This window comes from Aplysia californica, unplaced genomic scaffold, assembly GCF_000002075.1.
Source record: "Aplysia californica isolate F4 #8 unplaced genomic scaffold, AplCal3.0 scaffold00319, whole genome shotgun sequence".
Classification (NCBI taxonomy): domain Eukaryota; kingdom Metazoa; phylum Mollusca; class Gastropoda; order Aplysiida; family Aplysiidae; genus Aplysia; species Aplysia californica.
Genome location: NW_004797589.1, coordinates 233,845 through 254,308, shown reverse-complemented (window position 1 = coordinate 254,308; position 20,464 = coordinate 233,845). Strand labels below are relative to the sequence as shown.

At 40.5% G+C, this 20,464-nt stretch overlaps 1 protein-coding gene across 1 annotated transcript in view; it reads left to right on the top strand.

The window, feature by feature from the left end:
• Positions 1–20,304, top strand: part of LOC101859026 — a gene marked incomplete at its 5' end in the record, with an annotated part of 66,645 nt that extends 46,341 nt beyond the window's left edge. The window contains 6 exon segments of the mRNA XM_013084803.2: positions 5,671–5,859; positions 6,750–6,907; positions 7,510–7,671; positions 8,704–8,813; positions 9,716–10,311; positions 11,869–20,304. Of these exon segments, the coding sequence (XP_012940257.1) occupies positions 5,671–5,859; positions 6,750–6,907; positions 7,510–7,671; positions 8,704–8,813; positions 9,716–10,311; positions 11,869–15,656 (5,003 nt within the window).
• Positions 20,305–20,464: the final 160 nt, after the last annotated feature.

Sequence of the window (20,464 nt, the reverse complement as noted above, 5' to 3'; positions counted from 1 at the left end):
GGGGTTCAATTGCCCAACAACTGTGCGTCCTTAATTAGTCAAATCTTAGGCCCCAGTTCTTGAACCGTTAGACTGCGTTAAATCCGTGACTTGTAAAGTGATAATATGCACCGGTAGTCATCTTTTATAACCTGGCGGTCTTTCAGATGTGAATGAATGCCTCTAAGATTCTAGTGCTGGCATGGCCCCGTGGATTTCCCAAGCTGTAGACTTGTGTCTTGTGTTGGTGCGAACGTTTTAACACAAATGTACACAATCTAATCCAAGAGGGCGCCAATTGCTTGTCTCCATTCTTTGCTTCCTCTCCTTGGCTTCCTCTCAGTTAATTCGGTCTGTCTTGCTTGTTGTTTCCCGAAACTGGTGGTTGCATGGTTGACATGTACTCTGGTATTGGTAAGGTTTTCCTTTCTTTCCTATCAAACAACTATCGTCCTCATCTCCCCTCCTTCTTTTCTTTATATTGGGTTACCTTCCAGTAATACATCTCATCTTTGGCACTTGTATATGACATTAAAATTTGTGTTGCGAGTGCTGTAAAATTCTTATCCCCCCCCCCCCCCCCCAAAAAAAAAACAACCTTTAAAAACGAAATAACCGTTGTCGCGTGTGCGTTTCTCTTTCTCAAACAGCAACTAGGCCCTATTAGATATATAATTAAATAATCAAGAGAAACAACTTGATGTTATACAAATAATAGCTTTTTCTGAGGCTGCGGTCGGCAGTATCCATGTACAGCTATTTCTCTTGGCCAGACGTAACACAGATAAGGAAAGTAGAACAACAAGATGTGTAGGGTCGCAGCTTAGGCCAGCTGAGATAGATTAGTCCCTACCTCTGTTTCTGTCACTACCCATTTTTCTCAGATTCTTCTTCGTACAACGCTACGGTGTCTTGGGGTGAGTTAAACGTTGCTTTCGGCGTAGTACGGTTATTTCAGTTTCAGTTTTAGTAAGCGTTTTGCGGCGCTTGCAACACATTATGTCGTATAAGTGTCGAAGTGTAACAGTTAATTAGAGGAAACGGATGAAGGGTACAGATGGAAAAAAAAAGATGTCAGTTGTGACGTGGATTGGAAAGTTTTTACGCTCCTGTTAAGGTCCATTTTAGTGTCCAAGACTAAAACCCGGCGAGTGGCCCAATGTCAGGCTTGAAAAAAAAAATATATATATAAAAAGTTGTACAGTGGGGAAAACGTGAGCTCTTAATCATTTTACTTTAGTTTTCTCAAAAGTCCAAAAAGTGGCCTCCCTTGGTTGTTTTTTTTTCACTTGTGCCCTTCAGATGCCTGTGGTGTAATTGTGATCAGCAGGCCCGCCTTTTCTGTCCGGACGTGAATTCAATAACATCAGCGATCAAACATCCTTTTTTATTTTAATGGAAATATTTTACGCCCCCTTCGACACTATTTAGATCATTTAGGAGGCGGACTTCGGACCCTACCTTTCACGGTCAACAACAGCCGGTGACTTTGGTGACACTTTGGGATTATTGTTCCCTCGTTCTCTTTATTTCTTTCATTTGGAACGTGGGAAGAGGTCTTCAGTGGCTGGTTGGCGGGTACTCTGATGCGGCTTGCTCCTTCTTTGCTATCAAACAACTATTATCCTTATCTCCCCTCCTTTTTGTGTTTCTTACTCTTTTATAACACCTCTAATCTTCGGTACTTATATGACTTTATTGGGTTGCAAGTGCCGTAAAACACTTACTATTTTTTTTTTAAACAGAGGTCTTCTACCTTTCTTTGATTATTATGGTTGACAACTGCTTTCCATGTCAGTCCCGTCATACGCTAACATTCTTTTCCATCAATAAGTCATAAGCCAACGTTTTAACAGTGCAACAAAATATCCAACCGTGTCCTGAAGACTGAGGGTGGCTGGCGGACGCTGTATTGTGGTTTGCTGCTTCTTTCCTGTCAAACATCATTCTATTGTCCTTATCTCTCATCCTTTTTTATTTGCTGCGTATATGGTTATTCTCTTGTGACAGTTATAATCTCTGGCTTTCATAATATGACTTTATTTGTTTTGTAAGTGTCGTAGAATTCTCACTAAAACTAAGAATACAGTCTACAGGTGGTTGGAGGGCGTCGCTGGTAGTTCCTCCACCTTCCCTCTGTTGTTTCTGTCTGTCTTACTCGTTCGTAGCACTAAATGGCCATTGGCCGTTACTGTGCCAGTGCTTCACTTTGCTCCAATTTTGGACCGGATGGTTCAGCTTCGAAACCTTAACGAGGTGTTTTGAAACCCGGGCTGTTTAGGGGCGTTTTAAAGGCTCTTCACCCATTTGGCTTGGTCCTATTGGAGATGGCAGTTACATAATTTGAAGGTACGGCCTCTGAAATAATCTTGCGGCGTTGGGGAAGGAGTGTTGAACCTAAACAACAACTACTACAACAACAGTAACAACAACAACAACAACAATAAATGAAGTAGAGTCCACATTGATTCGATAGGCGGCACTGTGCCAGTGTGGCGGTGGATGGTTGGCGGGTGCTCTGGTGTGGTTTACTCCTTCTTTCCTATCAAACAGCAATCGTCCTATAAATCTCTCCTCCTTTGTGTGTGTGTGTGTGTGTGTGTGTGTGTTTCTCCGTTGTGACACCTGTAATCTTCGGCACTTAGACCTAACCGTGATGCAAGTGCCGTAAAACTCTCACTAAAACAAACAAACCAGTCTGGTGACCGACTTGTTTTGGAGAGGAACTTACGAAAAGTTTGTGTTGCGGGCATGGGTCAGGGGTTAACAGCAATATCTTATCTTGTCGGCGTAATTTTGCCCCTGCCCGTCGCTCCCTCTCTCTCTCTCCTATCTGTTTGTCGCAGTGGTCCTGAGTTTTCCTCACGGGTTGTCCTTGTTGTACGCTGGGCCAAACAACACGCTGTGTGGGGCGCGAGCGCCATTGTTTTGAAAGATTGTGATGTTTTTGCAGAGCTATGTTTGTGTGTTGTGTTCATCCACACACTGCAACTTGAAGATTTTCTGTCTTGGGATATTGTTTCGACGTTTGGTTCACTGTGCGTCTTTAATGTGTTTTCGACTTCTCGGTGATTTTTGGCAGACTTTAAACGCGTGCGAGTGAAGTTTTGGACCGACATCTTTGCAGAAATATTGTAATGCATTAATTTCTGTGATCATCAAAAGTGAAATCGATTGAAGTGTGTGACAAGAACTCCCTGCACTGAGTTGAAGAGTTTTTAAGTTGGTTATAAAAAGACATTCCGCTTTTTCGATTGGACAGAGAAGGAGCATCGTGGCTTATTTAATTAAATTAGTTGTTCAATTCGACATGCGGATTTTTACTGGTTTCCAGCTGTTTCATTCCAGTGATTTATGCCAATTCGTCTCTGCTCAATTGGCGTTTATGAGAGTCTTGTAAAGTGTTTAAAGGTCTCCAGGAAAATCATGCCGCCAATTAACTCACATTATATCGGCGTACTCCTGTGATGATTTTGTAAAAATATTCTGAAGTGAAAATAATGGGCAGCGTCACAGAGTGTCGTAGATCTAATATTCCACACATTTTAGTTGTGGCCTAGTGTGTTGTGTCTAGTAGTACAAGGATCTTTCTGCATGCTGTGCTGTGAACCACAGCCATGTGCTTCCCGAGCAGCCAGTGCTGCCGGTTGTGTCCGTACTTCAGAGTGACATATTCGGTCACCACTGGTCGCTCAAGGCCACACAAACCGAGTGACGTCAGTGATGGTGAGTGTCAGAGGGGGGGGGGGGGGGAGGTGTGTGGGCGTAGGAAGGGGAGGGGGGGGTTCCTGACGTAGAATAATATTGTTGTGATTATTGATAAGCTCCCAGTAACTATTATTATTGTAAATCTCGAGAAGGCCGAAAGAGATAAGTTTGAATTAGCACAGTTAATACTTTATGACCTATAATTATGTGTTAAATGAATATACAATGATATATGATTTCACGGGCGCCCATATTCACACCGAAGAGAGAGAGCGAGAGAGAGAGCGAGAGAGAGAGACAGAGAGAGAGGGGGGGGGTAATTTGGTGATGGCATGGGTGCTTTAAATATTCTTATGCTTGCAGATCTAAGGGTTGTTTGTAGTGACTGTGCTGGTGCTTCTGTCTCCCTCCACGGTTAAGACCGATATTACTAGATCTAGATCTAGATTCTAGTCCTCGAAACGATCCAAATTCTTTGATCTGATTGTTTGATAATCTGGGAAAGGGGGGAGGGGGATGAGAGGTTCCCTCATTTTCTAATCTTGACCGTGACCGTTAGGCTAACTGAACACACAAGTTCTGTAGTGTCGTACTGAGCAACACACACGCAAACTCACACACACACATGCACACACACATGCACACACACATGCACATACACACATGCACGTACGCACGTACGTACGCACGCACGCACGCACGCACGCACGCACACACACTCACACACATACACACACACATACACACACACACACATACACACACACACACACACACACACACACACACACACTCGCGCGCGCGAATAATATATGCGTGTGTGCGTGTGTGTCTGATTGGTAGACTACAAATTATGTGACGATGCAGTGTTGAAGTGGCCATCGTCTTTGTCATTGGTCTCTTCCTACCTTCTGTATCCCTAATTTGGGCGATCTTCTAGACCTGCGCGTTTTATCCACATTTGCCAGATCTGAATAACAGAGTCAATGTAGGGTCAGGGTTACATTTTGCCCTAACAATAACTAACTTATTCCCTATTACTATTACTAGATCTATTACTCGAATTCAGCGAATGTAAATAAAACGTGTAGATCTTTGATGTTGTCCAAAATTTTAATAAATCTATTCCCGGCGAAACGTGATCGTTGTCGACTTGACTTGTTTGTAAATTCAACTAGGTCTTTTCGACTAAATGTATTGGCCGGGGCCCCAACTTTTTGTATTTTCCAATAGCTTGGAAGCGGGATATTAGGTCTTCTGGTGGTATGCGGGTGCTTTGGTATGGTTTCCTATCAAATATCTCCCCTCCTTCTTTGTGTGTGTGTGTGTGTGTGTGTGTGTGTGTGTGTGTGTGTGTGTGTGTGTGCGTGTGTGTGTGTGTGTGTGTGTGTGTGTTTGAGTGTGTGTTACTCTATTAAATTGTAACACCTCTAATCTTTGGCATTGTGGGTGGTTACCGGGTGCTCTGGTGTGGTTTGCTCCATCTTTCCCACCAAACATCTATCATCCTGATCTCTCCTCCTTTTTTTGTGTTTGTTTTTCTCTTGTAACACCTCTTATCTTCGGCTGTTATATGACCTCATAGTGTTGCAAGTGCCGTAAAACTCTTACTACTGAACTAAGTCTTAAGTCTTTACTTCTTTTAAACTACTTCACCTCAACACGCTCTTTAACCGATGTTTTTGAAGGCTACTAAATCGATTCCGTTTTTTCGTCAGCTGTTGACCTACACCAATCGTGAGTGAAGTAATCAGCTTTTTCTTCCAGGTTATAAAATACGGTCGGAATTTTATAAAACACCACTCATTGTCGAGTGGCGGTCTCAGATAGCTGACCGTCTTACACAATGTCATTTTAAGGTTTAAAATAAATTATAATAATGATAAATTAATAAAGCATCTAAGGCCTTATTGTCCACCGACACCTGAATGACATCCGTATTCAATAAACTGATGTTTTTTCCCGTTTTGTTTCAATCTCCAGGCCATGAGACACCGTTCTCCATAAAACTCAGCCAGGTCCGAGAGCTGACAAGATCAAGGTCACGGGACGACCTCGACAAAATGACATCTGGTGATCTTGACACAGTGGTAGAGGACACAAACTCCTCGAGTGGACATCGATGTGAGTTCTTCCTGAAGCAGAAGAAGACCCCGAAGAAGAATCATCTTGGTAAGTCAAAAAGATAGATCGATAATTCTGGTGGATTTGTCCGGAAAAGCGGAATAAAGTAACGAAAAGCACGAAACGGATTTGATTTACCCCGTTTAGCACAGCACATTGTTCATAGAATAATGCTTGGATTTGAGATACTTAGCAGCTGTATTGTAAAGGTTAGGTTGTTTATTTTGTCAAATATCTTTGATCTACATTCTGTCCTCTGGGATGTTGTTTCCTATTCAGCCCGCATAGATCTTGACAGGCAAGGTTGAAGCATCCTGCTTCCTTATTGGTCTGTTGATTGTTTCAACGAAGGTGCCTAATTAACAATAAACAAGTGGGTAGTCCTGTCTTTCTTTTTTATTTGAACGAAATGATCGTTATTCCACCAGTGTGTGGCTTTTGACTCTGAAACTACCCTTATCATGCCTTATGTTACTGAAAAGCAGTTTAAAAAATGACAGCAGAAGCAACAACAATAACATCTGTTGCTGCTGCTACACTGCACGGATTATTTCTATGCACATATTATTATATTGTCATGGGTGGTTGGCGGTTGCCCTGCGGTTTGCCCCTTCTTTCCTATCAAACATCTATCGTCTTTATCTCCCTCCTTCTTTTTGTGTTTTTTTTTTTACTCCCTTGTAACACCTCTAATCTTTGGCACTTATATGACCTTATTGTGTTGCAAGTGCCGTAAAACTCTTACGAAAAAAAACCCCGCATATATTGTCTCACTTCGAAGCAACACCAACAGCTGAACTAACAATGACATAAAAGTAACAATAACAAGAGCAGTAGCGAGAACAACATCAGCAACATAATATGCTGCTACTACGTGTATTATTTCTCGTAACACGTTGTCTCCTTTCCTCCCTTCTTCCCTCCTCCAAACTACAAAGACAACTCATCGTACCAAAAGTCCATGAAGAGGTCAAAGAAGTCCCCCAATATCATCAACACGCTCCTGCGCAAGATCCGACCCCCACAGCCGCTGGTCTTTGGGCTGCCCTTGGCTGACATCTGTGATGACGACTTCCAACCCCCGGAGTCTATTCTTGTGAGTAATTTGAAATACTTTTTTGTAAACTCAATGCCTGCTCGTTACAATTTATTTGATTCACTCATGGAACAATTATGAGAGAGAGAGAGGAAGAGAGGGGGGGGGGGAGAGAAAGAGAGAGAGAGAGAGAGAGAGAGAGAGAGAGAGAGAGAGAGAGAGAGAGAGAGAGAGAATGTGTGTTTTGTAAAGTGTGTGTAAGAGGGAAGGAAGAAAATGAATGAGAAATGATGGAAGGGGGGGAGGGGGGGGGAGTAAAAAATGGGGAAAGAAAAAAATTGAGAGAGAAGGTGGCAGGGAAGAGACAGAGAGAAAGGTGCTAAATACATGTAGATGTGAGGGGAGGGGGGGGGGACAGATCACTTGCCTCTATTTTTTGGAGTCACTTTGTTCAATGTAGCCTACATGTCTTGTACATTTGCTTTTATGCCTAAATTCTGTCAGAAGACGAATTTCATATTAAATACAATTTCCATCATCATTCTGTCTTTTTGCTTTTTCCGATTTTGTCTTAGTTTTCACCTGCGCAAAATGGGTTTTATTATGTCCATGGCGCTTGTCTTTACCCAAACTATATCTCTCTCTATCCTCGTCACCCCCAGCGTCTCATGGTGCTAGTGTACAGGAGGGGCCCTGAAATCTGCGGCATCATGCGGAGAGGAAACAACGCTCAGCTGTGCAAGGAGATCAAAGAGAAGATCAAGTCTGGCCTCACATACACAGTGGAGGATCACCAGGCACCGACAGCTGCCTCTGTATACAAGGTGAGGAAAGAACTGTGCTACAGTACGTATTTTATGCCCTCTCACCACCACTTGCTCGAGATGTTATTTTAAAACTGAAATTTTTACCAGATTTTTAACATTTTAATTGAAATATTGACCTATACCAAGCCATGCTATGAACTGTTGTGAATGCAACCAGCTTGTGTTTCGTGTGCTCATATGACCTTATAATGCAGTTGTGAGTGCAAAAAACTCTTACTCAACTAAACTAAACCACTTCCTCGAGTTGGGGAGTTCTATTATCAAGTACCCCTCGTCTGTCTTCTTTGATCCTGTGTCCCACTCAGCCCAGGTTGGCCTTGAGAGGCTGAGTAGAAGCAGTCTGCCTCCGAAATGATCTTGAAGGTTGTGTCTTTGGAAGTGTAAAATGTTTGCAATCGTCTTGTTGGGAGAGCTCCAGTTTGAAGTCCATTTCTTTCAGGGCCGAACTATAAGCGGGCAGTTATTATTAGCTCTCATTCAGAGGAAATGGGTAGAGGGAAATGAGCCTTGGCAATCAGTCTTTTGTGGAAACCTCTACATTCAGCTGGTACAAGTTCAAGTGCACCATTGATAGGTCGTATTTCTTTTCTTCCCCTCTTTTGTTTCTATCTCGCTTTTTACTTTCACCAAATAACCACTGTTGCATTGTATGTTTCTCCTAACTAGAACAAAACAATAGTTTTTCACAAATGTAGCAGATGCTGGTTGGTAAAATTCCTGCTGTGATGAGCTGTTGTTTTTTTTCACTGTTACCATCATTATTATTTTACAATGTTATTCTTTGCAAAATTTGATTGTTATTGTGCAAGTTATTGTAAATTATACACAAGCACACATTCATTCACACTCACATTTGAAGACATTTTATTTCCAGTCCATTAATTAAGAAACTGCCAAGGGACCTTTCTTTCTTCACCTTTGTGTATATAACTAAAAGTTTGCTTATGTTTTTCAAAATAGTGCTGTCTTTTTCTTTATTAGTACATTTGAATTTCATGTTTACTTATATAATTATTTTCGTCCATCCAGGAATTCTTGCGGTCAATCCCAGGCGGATTGCTCATGACCGAATTTCACGATCAGTGGGTCAGAGTCCAGAAGGAGGAACAAGATGATGTGAAAATTGAGAAAATTAAGACGTAAGTAACAGGCTTTTTTTCTCCACCCACACCTCTTTTGCCAGTCATAAAGTAACATATGTGAGGCAGCATGGTAGAATCAGGCTCTCGTCAAAATAATCAAATTGAAGAAACTTGCATTTTTCCACAGATTTGTGAATTTTTATCAGATTTTTGTCTTTTGGCTCAACACCTTTCATGCCCATTAAAGAACTCATTTCTGTGTGGATTTTTCTGAAAAACGATGATTAAAGCTACAAAAAATATAAATTTTCAGTTACCACAGACTCTTCAGAAAGGGAATAGCTCTTCTTTGGCGGCTCTTTTCTCACTAATTTTACCTCTAAAAACATGTGACCCCCATCTCCTTCATTCGCAAATATTTCGACTTGTATTCAAGATAAATGGATATTTTTTTATCCCAAGTGAACAAGCTTTAAGATGATACCAATAACTCTACATGCCCAAAAATTGACGTGAGCCTGATTCCACCACGCTGCCTCACATATAGTGTTGGAATAATACTCCCCCCCCCCCCCCCCACTCATTCGAGTAGATTCCAACAACTGAATCAGATTTTCAATAACAATGATAATAAAATGTATTGCCAACTGTGCTACCTCAAGACTTTGTAAATTTCTGTATTAAATTATTCTTGTCCACTCCCTTACCTTACAGGCCCACCTACTTTTTTCTTGCACTATATATATAGCTGTCACTGTCATTATATTGATGTCGTTCTCTGCTCTCTTATGCAGTTGCGAGCGCAGTAAAACTTTTACTAAACTAAACTGATGTCCTGCTCTCTTTTGCAGTTGCGAGCACCGTAAAACTTTTACTAAACTAAACTGATGTTCTTCTCTTTACTCTAAACCCAAAGTCTGTACAGTACCTAATGATGTCCTCTCTTTCTCTTCCGTTAGCATTCTGTCACAAGTCCCCCCAGCACACTACTGCCTGATCAAGCTAAGTATTTGTCTGCTGCAACATCTGGCCAAACACTGCGAGGTAAACTGCATGGGCCCAAGCAATCTGGCCACCTGCATCGCTCCGTCTTTCTGCAAGCTCGATCTGCCCAATACGAAACATGCCTCAGACCTGGAGCATGTGCAGAGTTCCCTGCACGAGATCACAACCATCTTTACCCCTCTCATTTCCTTCATGATAATCAAACACATAGAGATCTTTGGTGAAGACATTTTGGAGATGTTTGTCAAGTTTGGATGTGAAAGTTCCCCAAGCTCAAGGTTGGATGAGGACAGAACTGACTCCGGCCTGACTACGAATACAGAGGAGGAGGAGGAAGAGGAGGAGGAGGAGGATGAAATGATGGTAGAGGATGAAGATGAAATGGAAGAGGAAGATGATGAGGACTACAGCAACCACCAACAGCTGCCAAAGAGGCACAGGCTACAGCTGCAGAAGCAGCAGCCCCAGCGACAGCACATTCAGAGGGATTCCAACTCTGGGACAGACTCTGACAGCATGCACAGTGTCCTCAGTATGCCAGACACAGCGAGTAAGAACACAAGCTCTACTTATCTGAATAATAATAATAATAATAATAGTAATAATTATAATAATAATAATAATAATGGTAATGGTAAAAATAATAATAATGATAAAATGGTAAAAACAAGAAGATTAATAATAATGATGATGATGATAATATTAATGATAGTAGCAATAATTACAACAATAATAATAATATCAATAATAACATCATCAATAATAATGATACGATAGAAGCAATAATAACAACAAAAATAATAATAAAATTAATAACAATAATAATTATAATAATAATAATAATAACTATTATAGTAATAATAAATAGCATTTGCATTCACGTGCCCCAGCTCAATAGCAAGCTCTCTGCGTTTTACAATCTATTATTATTCCAGCAGACCTTTAGACTCTTAGAATCATTCTCGGCTTCATGGAAAAAAGCAGTGTCATAAGTTGTGTCTTTGGTAGTTGGTGGGTGCTCTTCAGTGGTGTTCTTCCTCTACCTTTCATTAATGCTGCTAATATTCTGATCTGGTAATAGTGAAATATCTCAAGTAAATTCTGGCTGATATCTTTTCTCGCTCGAGATAACATATTACAACAAGTTTTCATCAACTCTTAATGTGCCAAAAGACATTTACAACTAAAAAATTAGAAAGGGATTTGTCATAGTTCAAATTATTGGCATAAATAAAGACACCGGACTATGTTGTTGAGAATTTGTCTCAGAAGGGACACTTCCAGGCCTGTGTTGTTTGGAGATTTGTAGAAGTCACTCATTCTGTAAATGTGAGGTCCCATAAAGTCCCTTTAAAAAACAAAGTGTTCCAAGTGCCAAAAACATGTGCCAGTGACCCTGTTGCCATTTATGGTATATTTTTTTCTCGGTTGTCAAAATGCTGCTTTATGTCAGCTTCAAGACTTTGAGGAAAAGACTGTTAACTGTTTAAAAATGATGTATATACATCCATAGTATATGTATAATATAGACCTTAGTAGTAATGGGACATAATGGTACAGCACATCTTCATTGGATATTTCACATAAGATTTGCTTTCATGCGAGATCTTTTGGATAATTTAATTAAATGAACAGATTTATTAGCATGCATGCTTTTCCCCAAGCATTTTCAAATCACTTGTCCCACTCAAAATAACATTCTTTCACAGAGGTTTCATTGGTTAAATAATTTGTACATGTGTAGGTGAATTTAGTGAATTTCTGTTACAGTTTCTAATGAGTATCTTTTTCTTTTTTATTTTTGTAGATCAACACTGATGGTAGTTAAAGTACTTAGGGTGCATTAAAATCTCCACATTTTCAACTCATTGAAGACTCTCACTAATTGATTTCTCTCTTTTTAACATGTGCAGGATATTAAACATTATAAATGGTTTGAAAACAAAAGACAACATTATTTGCCACTGGTAGACGCCAAAGCAGCAAAACCCAAGCGTAGTATGGTCATTATATAACCAACCGGGGTTACCAGCATTGTAAAACATGTACGAATTTAAAAGCTTATAAAGAAGCTGTATCACTTATACCGACAATTTCTTCATTTCAGTGGGACTTCGTCGTGACGATTCCTCTATAGACAGTCTGGTTGACCGGGAGTACTACCCCAATGAGACAGAGTCCAGCCCCAAGGCGACAAAGTCTCATTTGTCCCCTTCCAATCTAAGTCGAGACTCTGGTCTCACACTGAGTGACACCCAGTTGTACGACGAGGATGCCCTCCACCACGACATGGCCAGCAAGAACTACCAGCGCAGCGCTTCACACTTTGAAGGTCACGAGCTGGAGCTGCATGAAGCAGGCTACTACAGTCGCAGTATGGACATGCGGCATGATCGTAGGGTGAACCCTGTTCCCCCGCCGAGGAAAAGAGCGAGCAAGAAGCCGCACGATGCTCACAGTATCTACGAGCTTGACCATCAAGGTTACCATATCGCGGCTAGCTCCTATCATCACCGCCCTCCTTTCAAACACAGCGCATCCACCACTCAGCTCGACATTTCACAACCGCGAAAAGGTGGTGAACTGCGCCCCATGTTAACGCACCCTCCTTTTGGCAAACGAATCTCATCAGATTCTATAGGGGAGGAAGAAGAGACGCAAGGCCCACAAAATCCGATTGACTTTAATAAAATCCGAAAGGCCCCAGATATTGGTACAATTGTGAAAACTGACAGTGGTACTCACTTGTTCTTGGGAGATGAAATGCTGCCTACAAAGTATAACCTTGGTCCAGCTGCTGTTAAAATGCAGCAAGGGAGAGACCGATTTATTCGTCAGTCATCGGTGACAGACAGTACACCGCCCGTGTCTCCACAGTCACGGTACTCCCAGAGTTCCCGGGATAGCGTCTTGTCTGATTCTACCTACAGCATGTCACGAGATGGCTCGGTGCACTCTGCTCCTCACACACCAGACGAACCTCCTGGAAAATCCTTGTCATGGATGAGAGAGCATGAACTTTCTTTTAAACAGTGGGATGGTCGGCTGGCTCACAGCATGAATGCCTCCACTCTGCCTCTCAGCAAATCTACTTCTGATTTACTTGGAGCTAACTATGAGGAAGAGGAGGAAACTTCAGATCAATTTGGAACTGGAGCTTCGAATAAGCTCACCAGGATGTACAAACCCTCTTCACCAAAGCCTTGGTCTCGTAAATCCCATGAAGCGGAGGAAATAGAAATGAACCGACGTCCTCACTTCAGCCTCATGGTCCCGTCTGAAGATTTCTCCTCAGAGCAGGCCTCACGCAGACAATCCAGCCCAGCATACTCCAGACAAACTCTGGCCCAGCAATTAGTGAAGGGCTCTCCACCTCCCAATGTAATACTCAAAAGCCTTCAGCCCCCACAAGCCCGAAGAGAGTCTGTCCCTATGAAGGCGAGCTATGACAGAGAAATCGTTGATCAGGTTCGACGCTCTAGCGCAGATTTCGCTGAAAATTCACCTTTCGATGTGGCGAAGAGCATGAGCTCTATAAAGCCAGCAGAGTACTTTAGTGTTACTTCCAAAGAAATAATGATACCATCTCCTGATGATGGTGATTCATCCTCTTCATCTTCTAATGTGAACAAATTAAAACTTTCAAAGTATGTCAGTTCAAATGTAGACTTGCCTTTGACCTCCAAAGACAAAGACAGTGTATTAGCAGACTCCAAACGCCCAGACAGACCGCCTAATTACCAACAAGCATTACAAAGAAACTTTATGTTAAAACACAGCATTCCTGTAGATATTACCAGTGATGAGACAGAAAAGCAAAAGGAAGTGAGTGCCAGAGCAAAAGCGCTGTATGAAAAGTCAGTGCAACGGTACAACGAGCAGCGCACAGGAAAACCTGTTGAGGGTCACAACTCCTCTCAAGGACAAGGTGTCGAATCAAAAGTGGGTGCAGCATCATCGTCAGCTTCCATCACACCTTTAGACAATAATCCTAGATCCAAAACAGAATCTGTGATAGACAAAAGTTCCAGTGATGGGGAAACCATCTTTGCACACAGCGCCCTGTCTGCTTTGCCAAAAAATAGCCATCAGTTGGATGTAGAGAGCTCTTCAGCTTTCCTTGACATGGGTACCATTTCACGAAGTCTACAGGAGGATGTTCTTAATCAAAGAAATGCTCTGGCAAAAGAAGAACTGAGTTCAGCTGACGGCAGTTTCTATGGTGACCGGAGTATATCCCGTACCAGCAGCAAGTTGTCCGACACAGGTTCGTCCAGTGGGAGTTCTGTGACCGTGTCCACTCTGAGCAGACACTCGGATTCGTTCAGCCGTCACTCGGACATCAGCAATGTGAGCAATGTGACAGTGTCCTCTGTCACCAGCAGTGACAGCAGCACAGACGCTCACTCCATCAAATCACAGCGGCGCTCGGGCTCAGAACTTGATCTCCGCAGTATGGCCTACAGTCGACATTTTCGTCCTGTGGAGGCAGAAAAATTGAGTCCTCCGTGTGACCAAGAAATTCCGCGCCGGAGATCCAGTGGCGCCATTGATGAAGAAGACATTTATGTTACATTACAAAATAAAAACCCTAAACAAGTGTACTTAGAATCAAAGAGAATGTTTGAAGAAGATGATCCAGTTGTACAGCCATCTGTGTCATTTTCATCTCACCCTTCACAAGAGCAGTCGTCAACCCAGCCATCATCACATTCTCCTTCATCATCCCATCTTCCATTAAGCTCTTCACAAAGCCCACAGCATTCTCCTCATATTTCGTCTTCCCCAAAAAGTTCTAGTCTGCCATCGGCAGAGCAGACTTATTCGGTAAAAACTTCACTTGAAGTGCCTAGCTCCAGTCTACAGAGAAGCAGAAGTGATTCTGCTGAGCACATCAACAAGCTTGGTAAACTTAGTCCCCGTTTACAAACGAGCAACCGCCTCGCACAAGTGACCCAAGGCAAAGGCAGTTCACTAGAAGACAGTCAACTTTCAGTTGCAAGGTTTGAGGAGCACTCTGCCACAGTGAAGAAATCTTTTGACAAAAAGCCGCCGTCTTCAGATCTTTCGGAACATAGACATAATTTTTTGAAAGCAAGATCCTATTTTTACCATCCTGAAGACGACAAGTTGGCCTCACCAAATGCTTCTCCTCGACCTTCCGCGTCCTCATCCTATGCAGCATCATCTTTATCATCATCAAATTCGTCATTACCTAGCAATTCAGCTATCACAGTTCGCAAAATCCCAGCAGAAAATGTTGCCAATATTCCATCCTATGAGGACAAAACTGTGGACTCTGGCTATAACCTTTCTCCAAGGTCAAGGTCAAATATCCCAGCCTCCAGGACAGCTCACGACAAACATGTTGACAAAAAAGACCCTCCTCCATCTGCTTCATCTGTGAGTCAAAGTAAAAAAGAATTCCCTTGGAGTGTGAAAGACCTGAAATCTATCTATGATAAAGATAAGGGCCCCTCTTCCTTAAGCAAGGGAGCTACTAGCACTCAGTCTACATCTACCTCATCATCATCATCATCATCATCGTTAACCACTCGTTCACAGCAACAACAGCAGCAACAACATCGAAACCCCCCACCATACCAAGACCCACCTCCATTTCGACGAATGCAGGACAAATACCGACTCAGTACTTCTAGTAACAGCAGTGCAGGCAGTGACCAAGGGTCTAGTGCCAGGAAACTGTCGACTAGTAGCGGTAACGATCCACACAGACTGGGCCCTCAATCAAACGGCCTTGACGGGGCGAGCTACTGGAGCTCATCCGAGGATGGATACAGTTCATCTTTGGATCGTAGGTCAGTCAAGTCATCCTCCAGCTCCAACCCGGATGTCGAGGCCATATCTGACTACTCAAATATCACATATGTGTGAAGAGAAATCAAATGTCTTTAAAGAATTAGCCTGCCCCTCCAGCAAAGTTGGTAACCAATTAGACTTATCCACAAAAGTTTTAACATGATATGCTCTGTGGAATATTACCCCCATCCCGGTGTCCTGTTTATAGGGGGAAAGAGAGGTTCACCCTTGAAATAACTTATTCTGTGTCCAGTAGAGTGTATAGTAAAGCTCAAATAAAAGTGAACAACAGGCTGTGTCACAGCATGAAACAGGGCATCAGTTTCCCTTTAGGTTCAAGCACACCAGAAATATAGTCACTTACTGCCATACTGCAACAAACTATGTTGTACACCGTGGCGTTATTTGGAACAGATTTCCTTGCTATTTATCATTATCACAAATGTAAAGTAATAGCGAATTTGGAATCAAAATTTTGGAAGACTAAACTTTAGGAACCGTCAGTAAGAAAATGACATGACTGTAGAGGTGTGACAGGTCAAGAGGTGTTCAAGTGATCGGGCAGGGAAAGTATTAGAGAAGTTGTGTTACTGAGAAGCAGCCCTGTTACAAACTGCAAATGTGTTGTGACAAAAAGACAAATGAGTATCATTCAAAGGAGAAATAATTAATTGCATATATTACCAAACAACAATTTTTTGGTAATTATTTTGATTCAGATTTCTACTTGGTTTGTATTAGGGTTTTTTTGTTGCCAGACTTTAAATTGAACACTGTACTAGCTCCACCACACTAGAGATGGAAAGTAACTCAAGACGGGCATACTTTAAAAATGTGAAAACTACACTGGCAATAGCAGAAGCATAAATCAAAAAGAAAGAAAAGAGCACTAGATTAACTGAATCTGAGAAGTTTTGAGACAGCTTAAGAATCCAGAAACTGCAATAGATCAGTGGGTCAAGGCTTGATTTGTGCCCTTGTTAAAAGTTATATTTCATTTACTTTACATCACAACTAAATCCATGCTGTGCAGTGGGCATGCTGTGGACTGGTCTCAGTTGCATGCTGTGAACTGGTCTCAACTGAGAATTAGGATTTGAAACCTTCACCTATCTATGATCCAATCACAATATTTTTCAAGGTTCTTCCTCAGGTGAAGTTTTATTTCGAAAAATGCTAACTAGTTCTGAAGAAGTTTGAAGAACTCTTTTTATCTGTGCGCCAAATAAAACAGATTGTATCATTGAGTTTCTCTTCCATTGGCTAAATAAAATGACTATATATAGTAATGATCACAAGGTATGTTTGATATTACTACCAGTCTTAAAACACCCATCGCGCAGAGAGGAAAGTATTTCTTAGTAATTACAAGGAAAGTTAAATATATTGATATAATATGTATATATATGTAATTAATTGTATATGACAAAATGAGGAGGGCGGATGAAACTTTCTTTGTACTTAATGAAAACCTTTGCCAAACTGTCATAGGTACTTCAATATCGACGAAGCTTTGTATGATAGCCTTACATTCCCTCCAGCAAGTTGTGCAGGTGTTTTAGTCTGGATAGCCTTTCTTAACAGTTACTCTTTTCCATGTTTTCTTGTATTTTTATATGTTGTGCTTGTAAAGAATAATAATTTATATGACTGCCATAGAATCAAATAAAGATAGAAGCTTTAAGAATGGCTGCTTCATTTACATTTTCACTCACCTTTCATATTTTGGTGGTTGCATTGAGAAAGAAGTGTGTATGAGTGAAACTGAGAAATAGAAGAATTTGTCATGCCAAAAAGAAATTTGTTCATAAGATGAGAGAAGCTGAGAGAGAGCGAGATGGGTTTTTTGTTTGTTCTGTTTTGTTGTTGTTTTTTTTGTAAAAGAATTCCTGACTTTATGTGCACCATTAATGCATTCTTTATTCTAAAATGTTTGTGCCAAAATCTAGTTTCAGACATGTGTATCTTTTGTGTCATTTCTTACTCTGAACTCTCAGATGTAATTGAATTTTTGTTTTGCTGCTATAGTAGTGATGCAGTGTAATGCATTATTAAATCATATAATTGCTAGATCTATATTTAAAATAAGAGATGATATTTGTTGCACAAGTACTCACTAGTATATTATAATAATTATATGTACCAGAAAAAAATTTCTCTCAAGCGCTCAAGATTTTAAAGAATTTAACACAGTACGCAGCAGGTCACTTTAATGTATGGGCCAAACTGGACTCTTTCAGAGCACTTGACACTGTTTGTGTAAATGTGTGAGGCAAGATCTAGTTTTTATGCTTGAGAAAAGTTCCCACACATGTGCAGACTCATTTTAGAAAGTCCACAAAAACTATCATTCTTTCTCAGTGAAAGCTGCAGTGCATCTCTTTCACTTGTGTATCATTTAACCCTGTGCTGGCGAAAGTAAGATCCTAACCTTGATCAAAGCAAAATTCTTTACTCCGTTTATGTTAATCATAACCACCAATAACATTTTGAAACGGAAGAAATTAATAAAATAGCCATGCATACTAAAAAGTCAGAAACTATGATTCAGTGGTGATGATGATCATAATAAAAGGAACTTAGATTAGATCATGAAGAAATAGACTTTGTAAAGTAATAGTTTTTTTCCTTCCTTGAAAAAGCTGAAAGCATCGTTTTACCAGAAAATGTAGAATTAAGAACAGTTCAGTCTGGAATTTAACCTCTTGATCCCTGGTCACTGATACACCAGTGGCAAGTAAAATTGCAACAGCATCTAATCTAACCACCAGTACAGCGGCAAGCAAGACTGCATCTCTTCGTTGGGTGTTTAAAGTTAAAGCCTGTACTTGTACGTATTGGCCAATCAAAACAGTCTTACTGCATTGAATTTGGCTAAAGTCTTGCCAAGCTATGTTCACCCATGTGGAAGTTGTTAGCGAGCAGTTTAGTGAAAAATAAAGTGATTTCGTCAAATATCGGCGTGACTCGCTCACAAGGAGAGGCAGAGGCTTCGTGGTAGCCTCAATAGATCAGGGCTCAATGGGTTAATGAACTCTGGAAAATTACTTCTTAAATCTCATGTATCTTCAGGAATTATCAGACACTATCATTTTAAGAGGAGAGACGTATATATCTAACACCAGCATCATAAGCTGCATGTTTTTTGTACTGTGTGATTGCTGTTCCACGAAGCATTAGAACTGGAAGAATGGGTATAAACCAGCACCATGGATTCAGATCCGTTGCTCTTTTCACATACATTTTTGATGAATAAAAGATAGACCAAGTGTCATTTGAAGCATTACGGGGGAAGAATGCTTATTTGCACTGTAATAAATGCTCATTAGAGACAAATGCTTGACTTCATGAAAAAAAACAATTTGAGACTTCCACTACAGCCTTTTCAGGAATACAATGAATAAGTTCTTTATCAATAATTGCCTGGTTACAGTAGCAATACTTATGATATGAAATGATATACCGGGTACAATAGAAGACATTTTAAATACCCTCGGCTATTTTTTTTTAAATTGCAGGTGCCCTCAACATAACTCTACCGTACTACTAACACTTCTACAACTTATTCCAATATATTTTCCTGGTAGGGCATAAAAAAGAAATACCTCATGCAGTCAAAAGGCTGAAAAGTATTATTTTGTACTGTAATATATGCATCATTATTATGTTTATGCACATAGCAACTTTGACTTTATTGTATCATTTGAAAAAAATTGTAAAGACTTTCATGAACGAATGTCACATCACAGCAAAGATTGGAGACTACAAGATGGTTCACTTCCTAAAAAAATGTCCTCTGTCATTTACACGCAATAGTATAAGTATGTTCGTTCCAGTTCTGTTGAAGATGTTTTGTTTCATTTCTCAAAGTTCTCCGTACAAATTTTGTTCCTACTCTTTATACGTGTCACAACACGGTGGAATCAGACGCTCGTCAATTTTTGGGCATGTTGAGTTTATGGTATCATTCTAAAGCTTGTTCATTTTTTATTTTAGACCTTTCAATTTGAAAAATATCGATTTATCTTAAATAGAAGTCGATATATTCGCACTTGACGTAAGTGGGAGTCACCCGGTTTCAAAGATAAAGTTAGCTAGAAAATGGACGCCAAACTATGTCATACTTTCAGAATCTTTGGAAACTGAAAATGTACAATTTTTGTCCCTTAACGTTTTTTCGTAAAATCCATACGCAAATGTGTTTTTAAATTAACATAAAAGGTATTAAGCCAAGAAACAAAAACTCCATAAAACCTGCCAAATCGGCGGAAAAATGCCATTTTCTTTAGTTTCATTAATTTTAACAAGCGCCTGATTTCACCACACTGCCTCACACGCACATACATATATTATATATAATAAGATACATAACTCCCTAAAGATAGTATCCTAAGATCAGTAATATATCACCACCAGCGCTATTGATTCCCATCGCAAATAAAGGAGTGACCCATCATGCAGTACACAATCTTTGATTACACAGAGGGTAAACTGTCACTTTCTATTATTTTTTTTAAAATCATGTCATTACTGAATTCTTGATTGTCTTTGCTTTCTAAATCTATTTTCAGTAATTCTAAAGCAAGGTAATGTTATTTTTTTTTGTACGTACATACATGCATGCATGTTATCTAATGCCAATGTATAAAATAAATGAATAAGCCGCTGTTTTACATTGGGCGTTTTCCAATGTCATTTTAATAAATGCTCCAATAATACTCAAGAGGAATTTCAAGACTTTTCATTTATACAGATTCAATAACTAATTCTGAGTGTTCAATTTGATGTTTTCACCTCATCCTCACTGCATACTCACATTCATATGTTTACACTAATTGTCCGCACATACACACATGCGCGCACACATTCCTTGACTGTTCGGT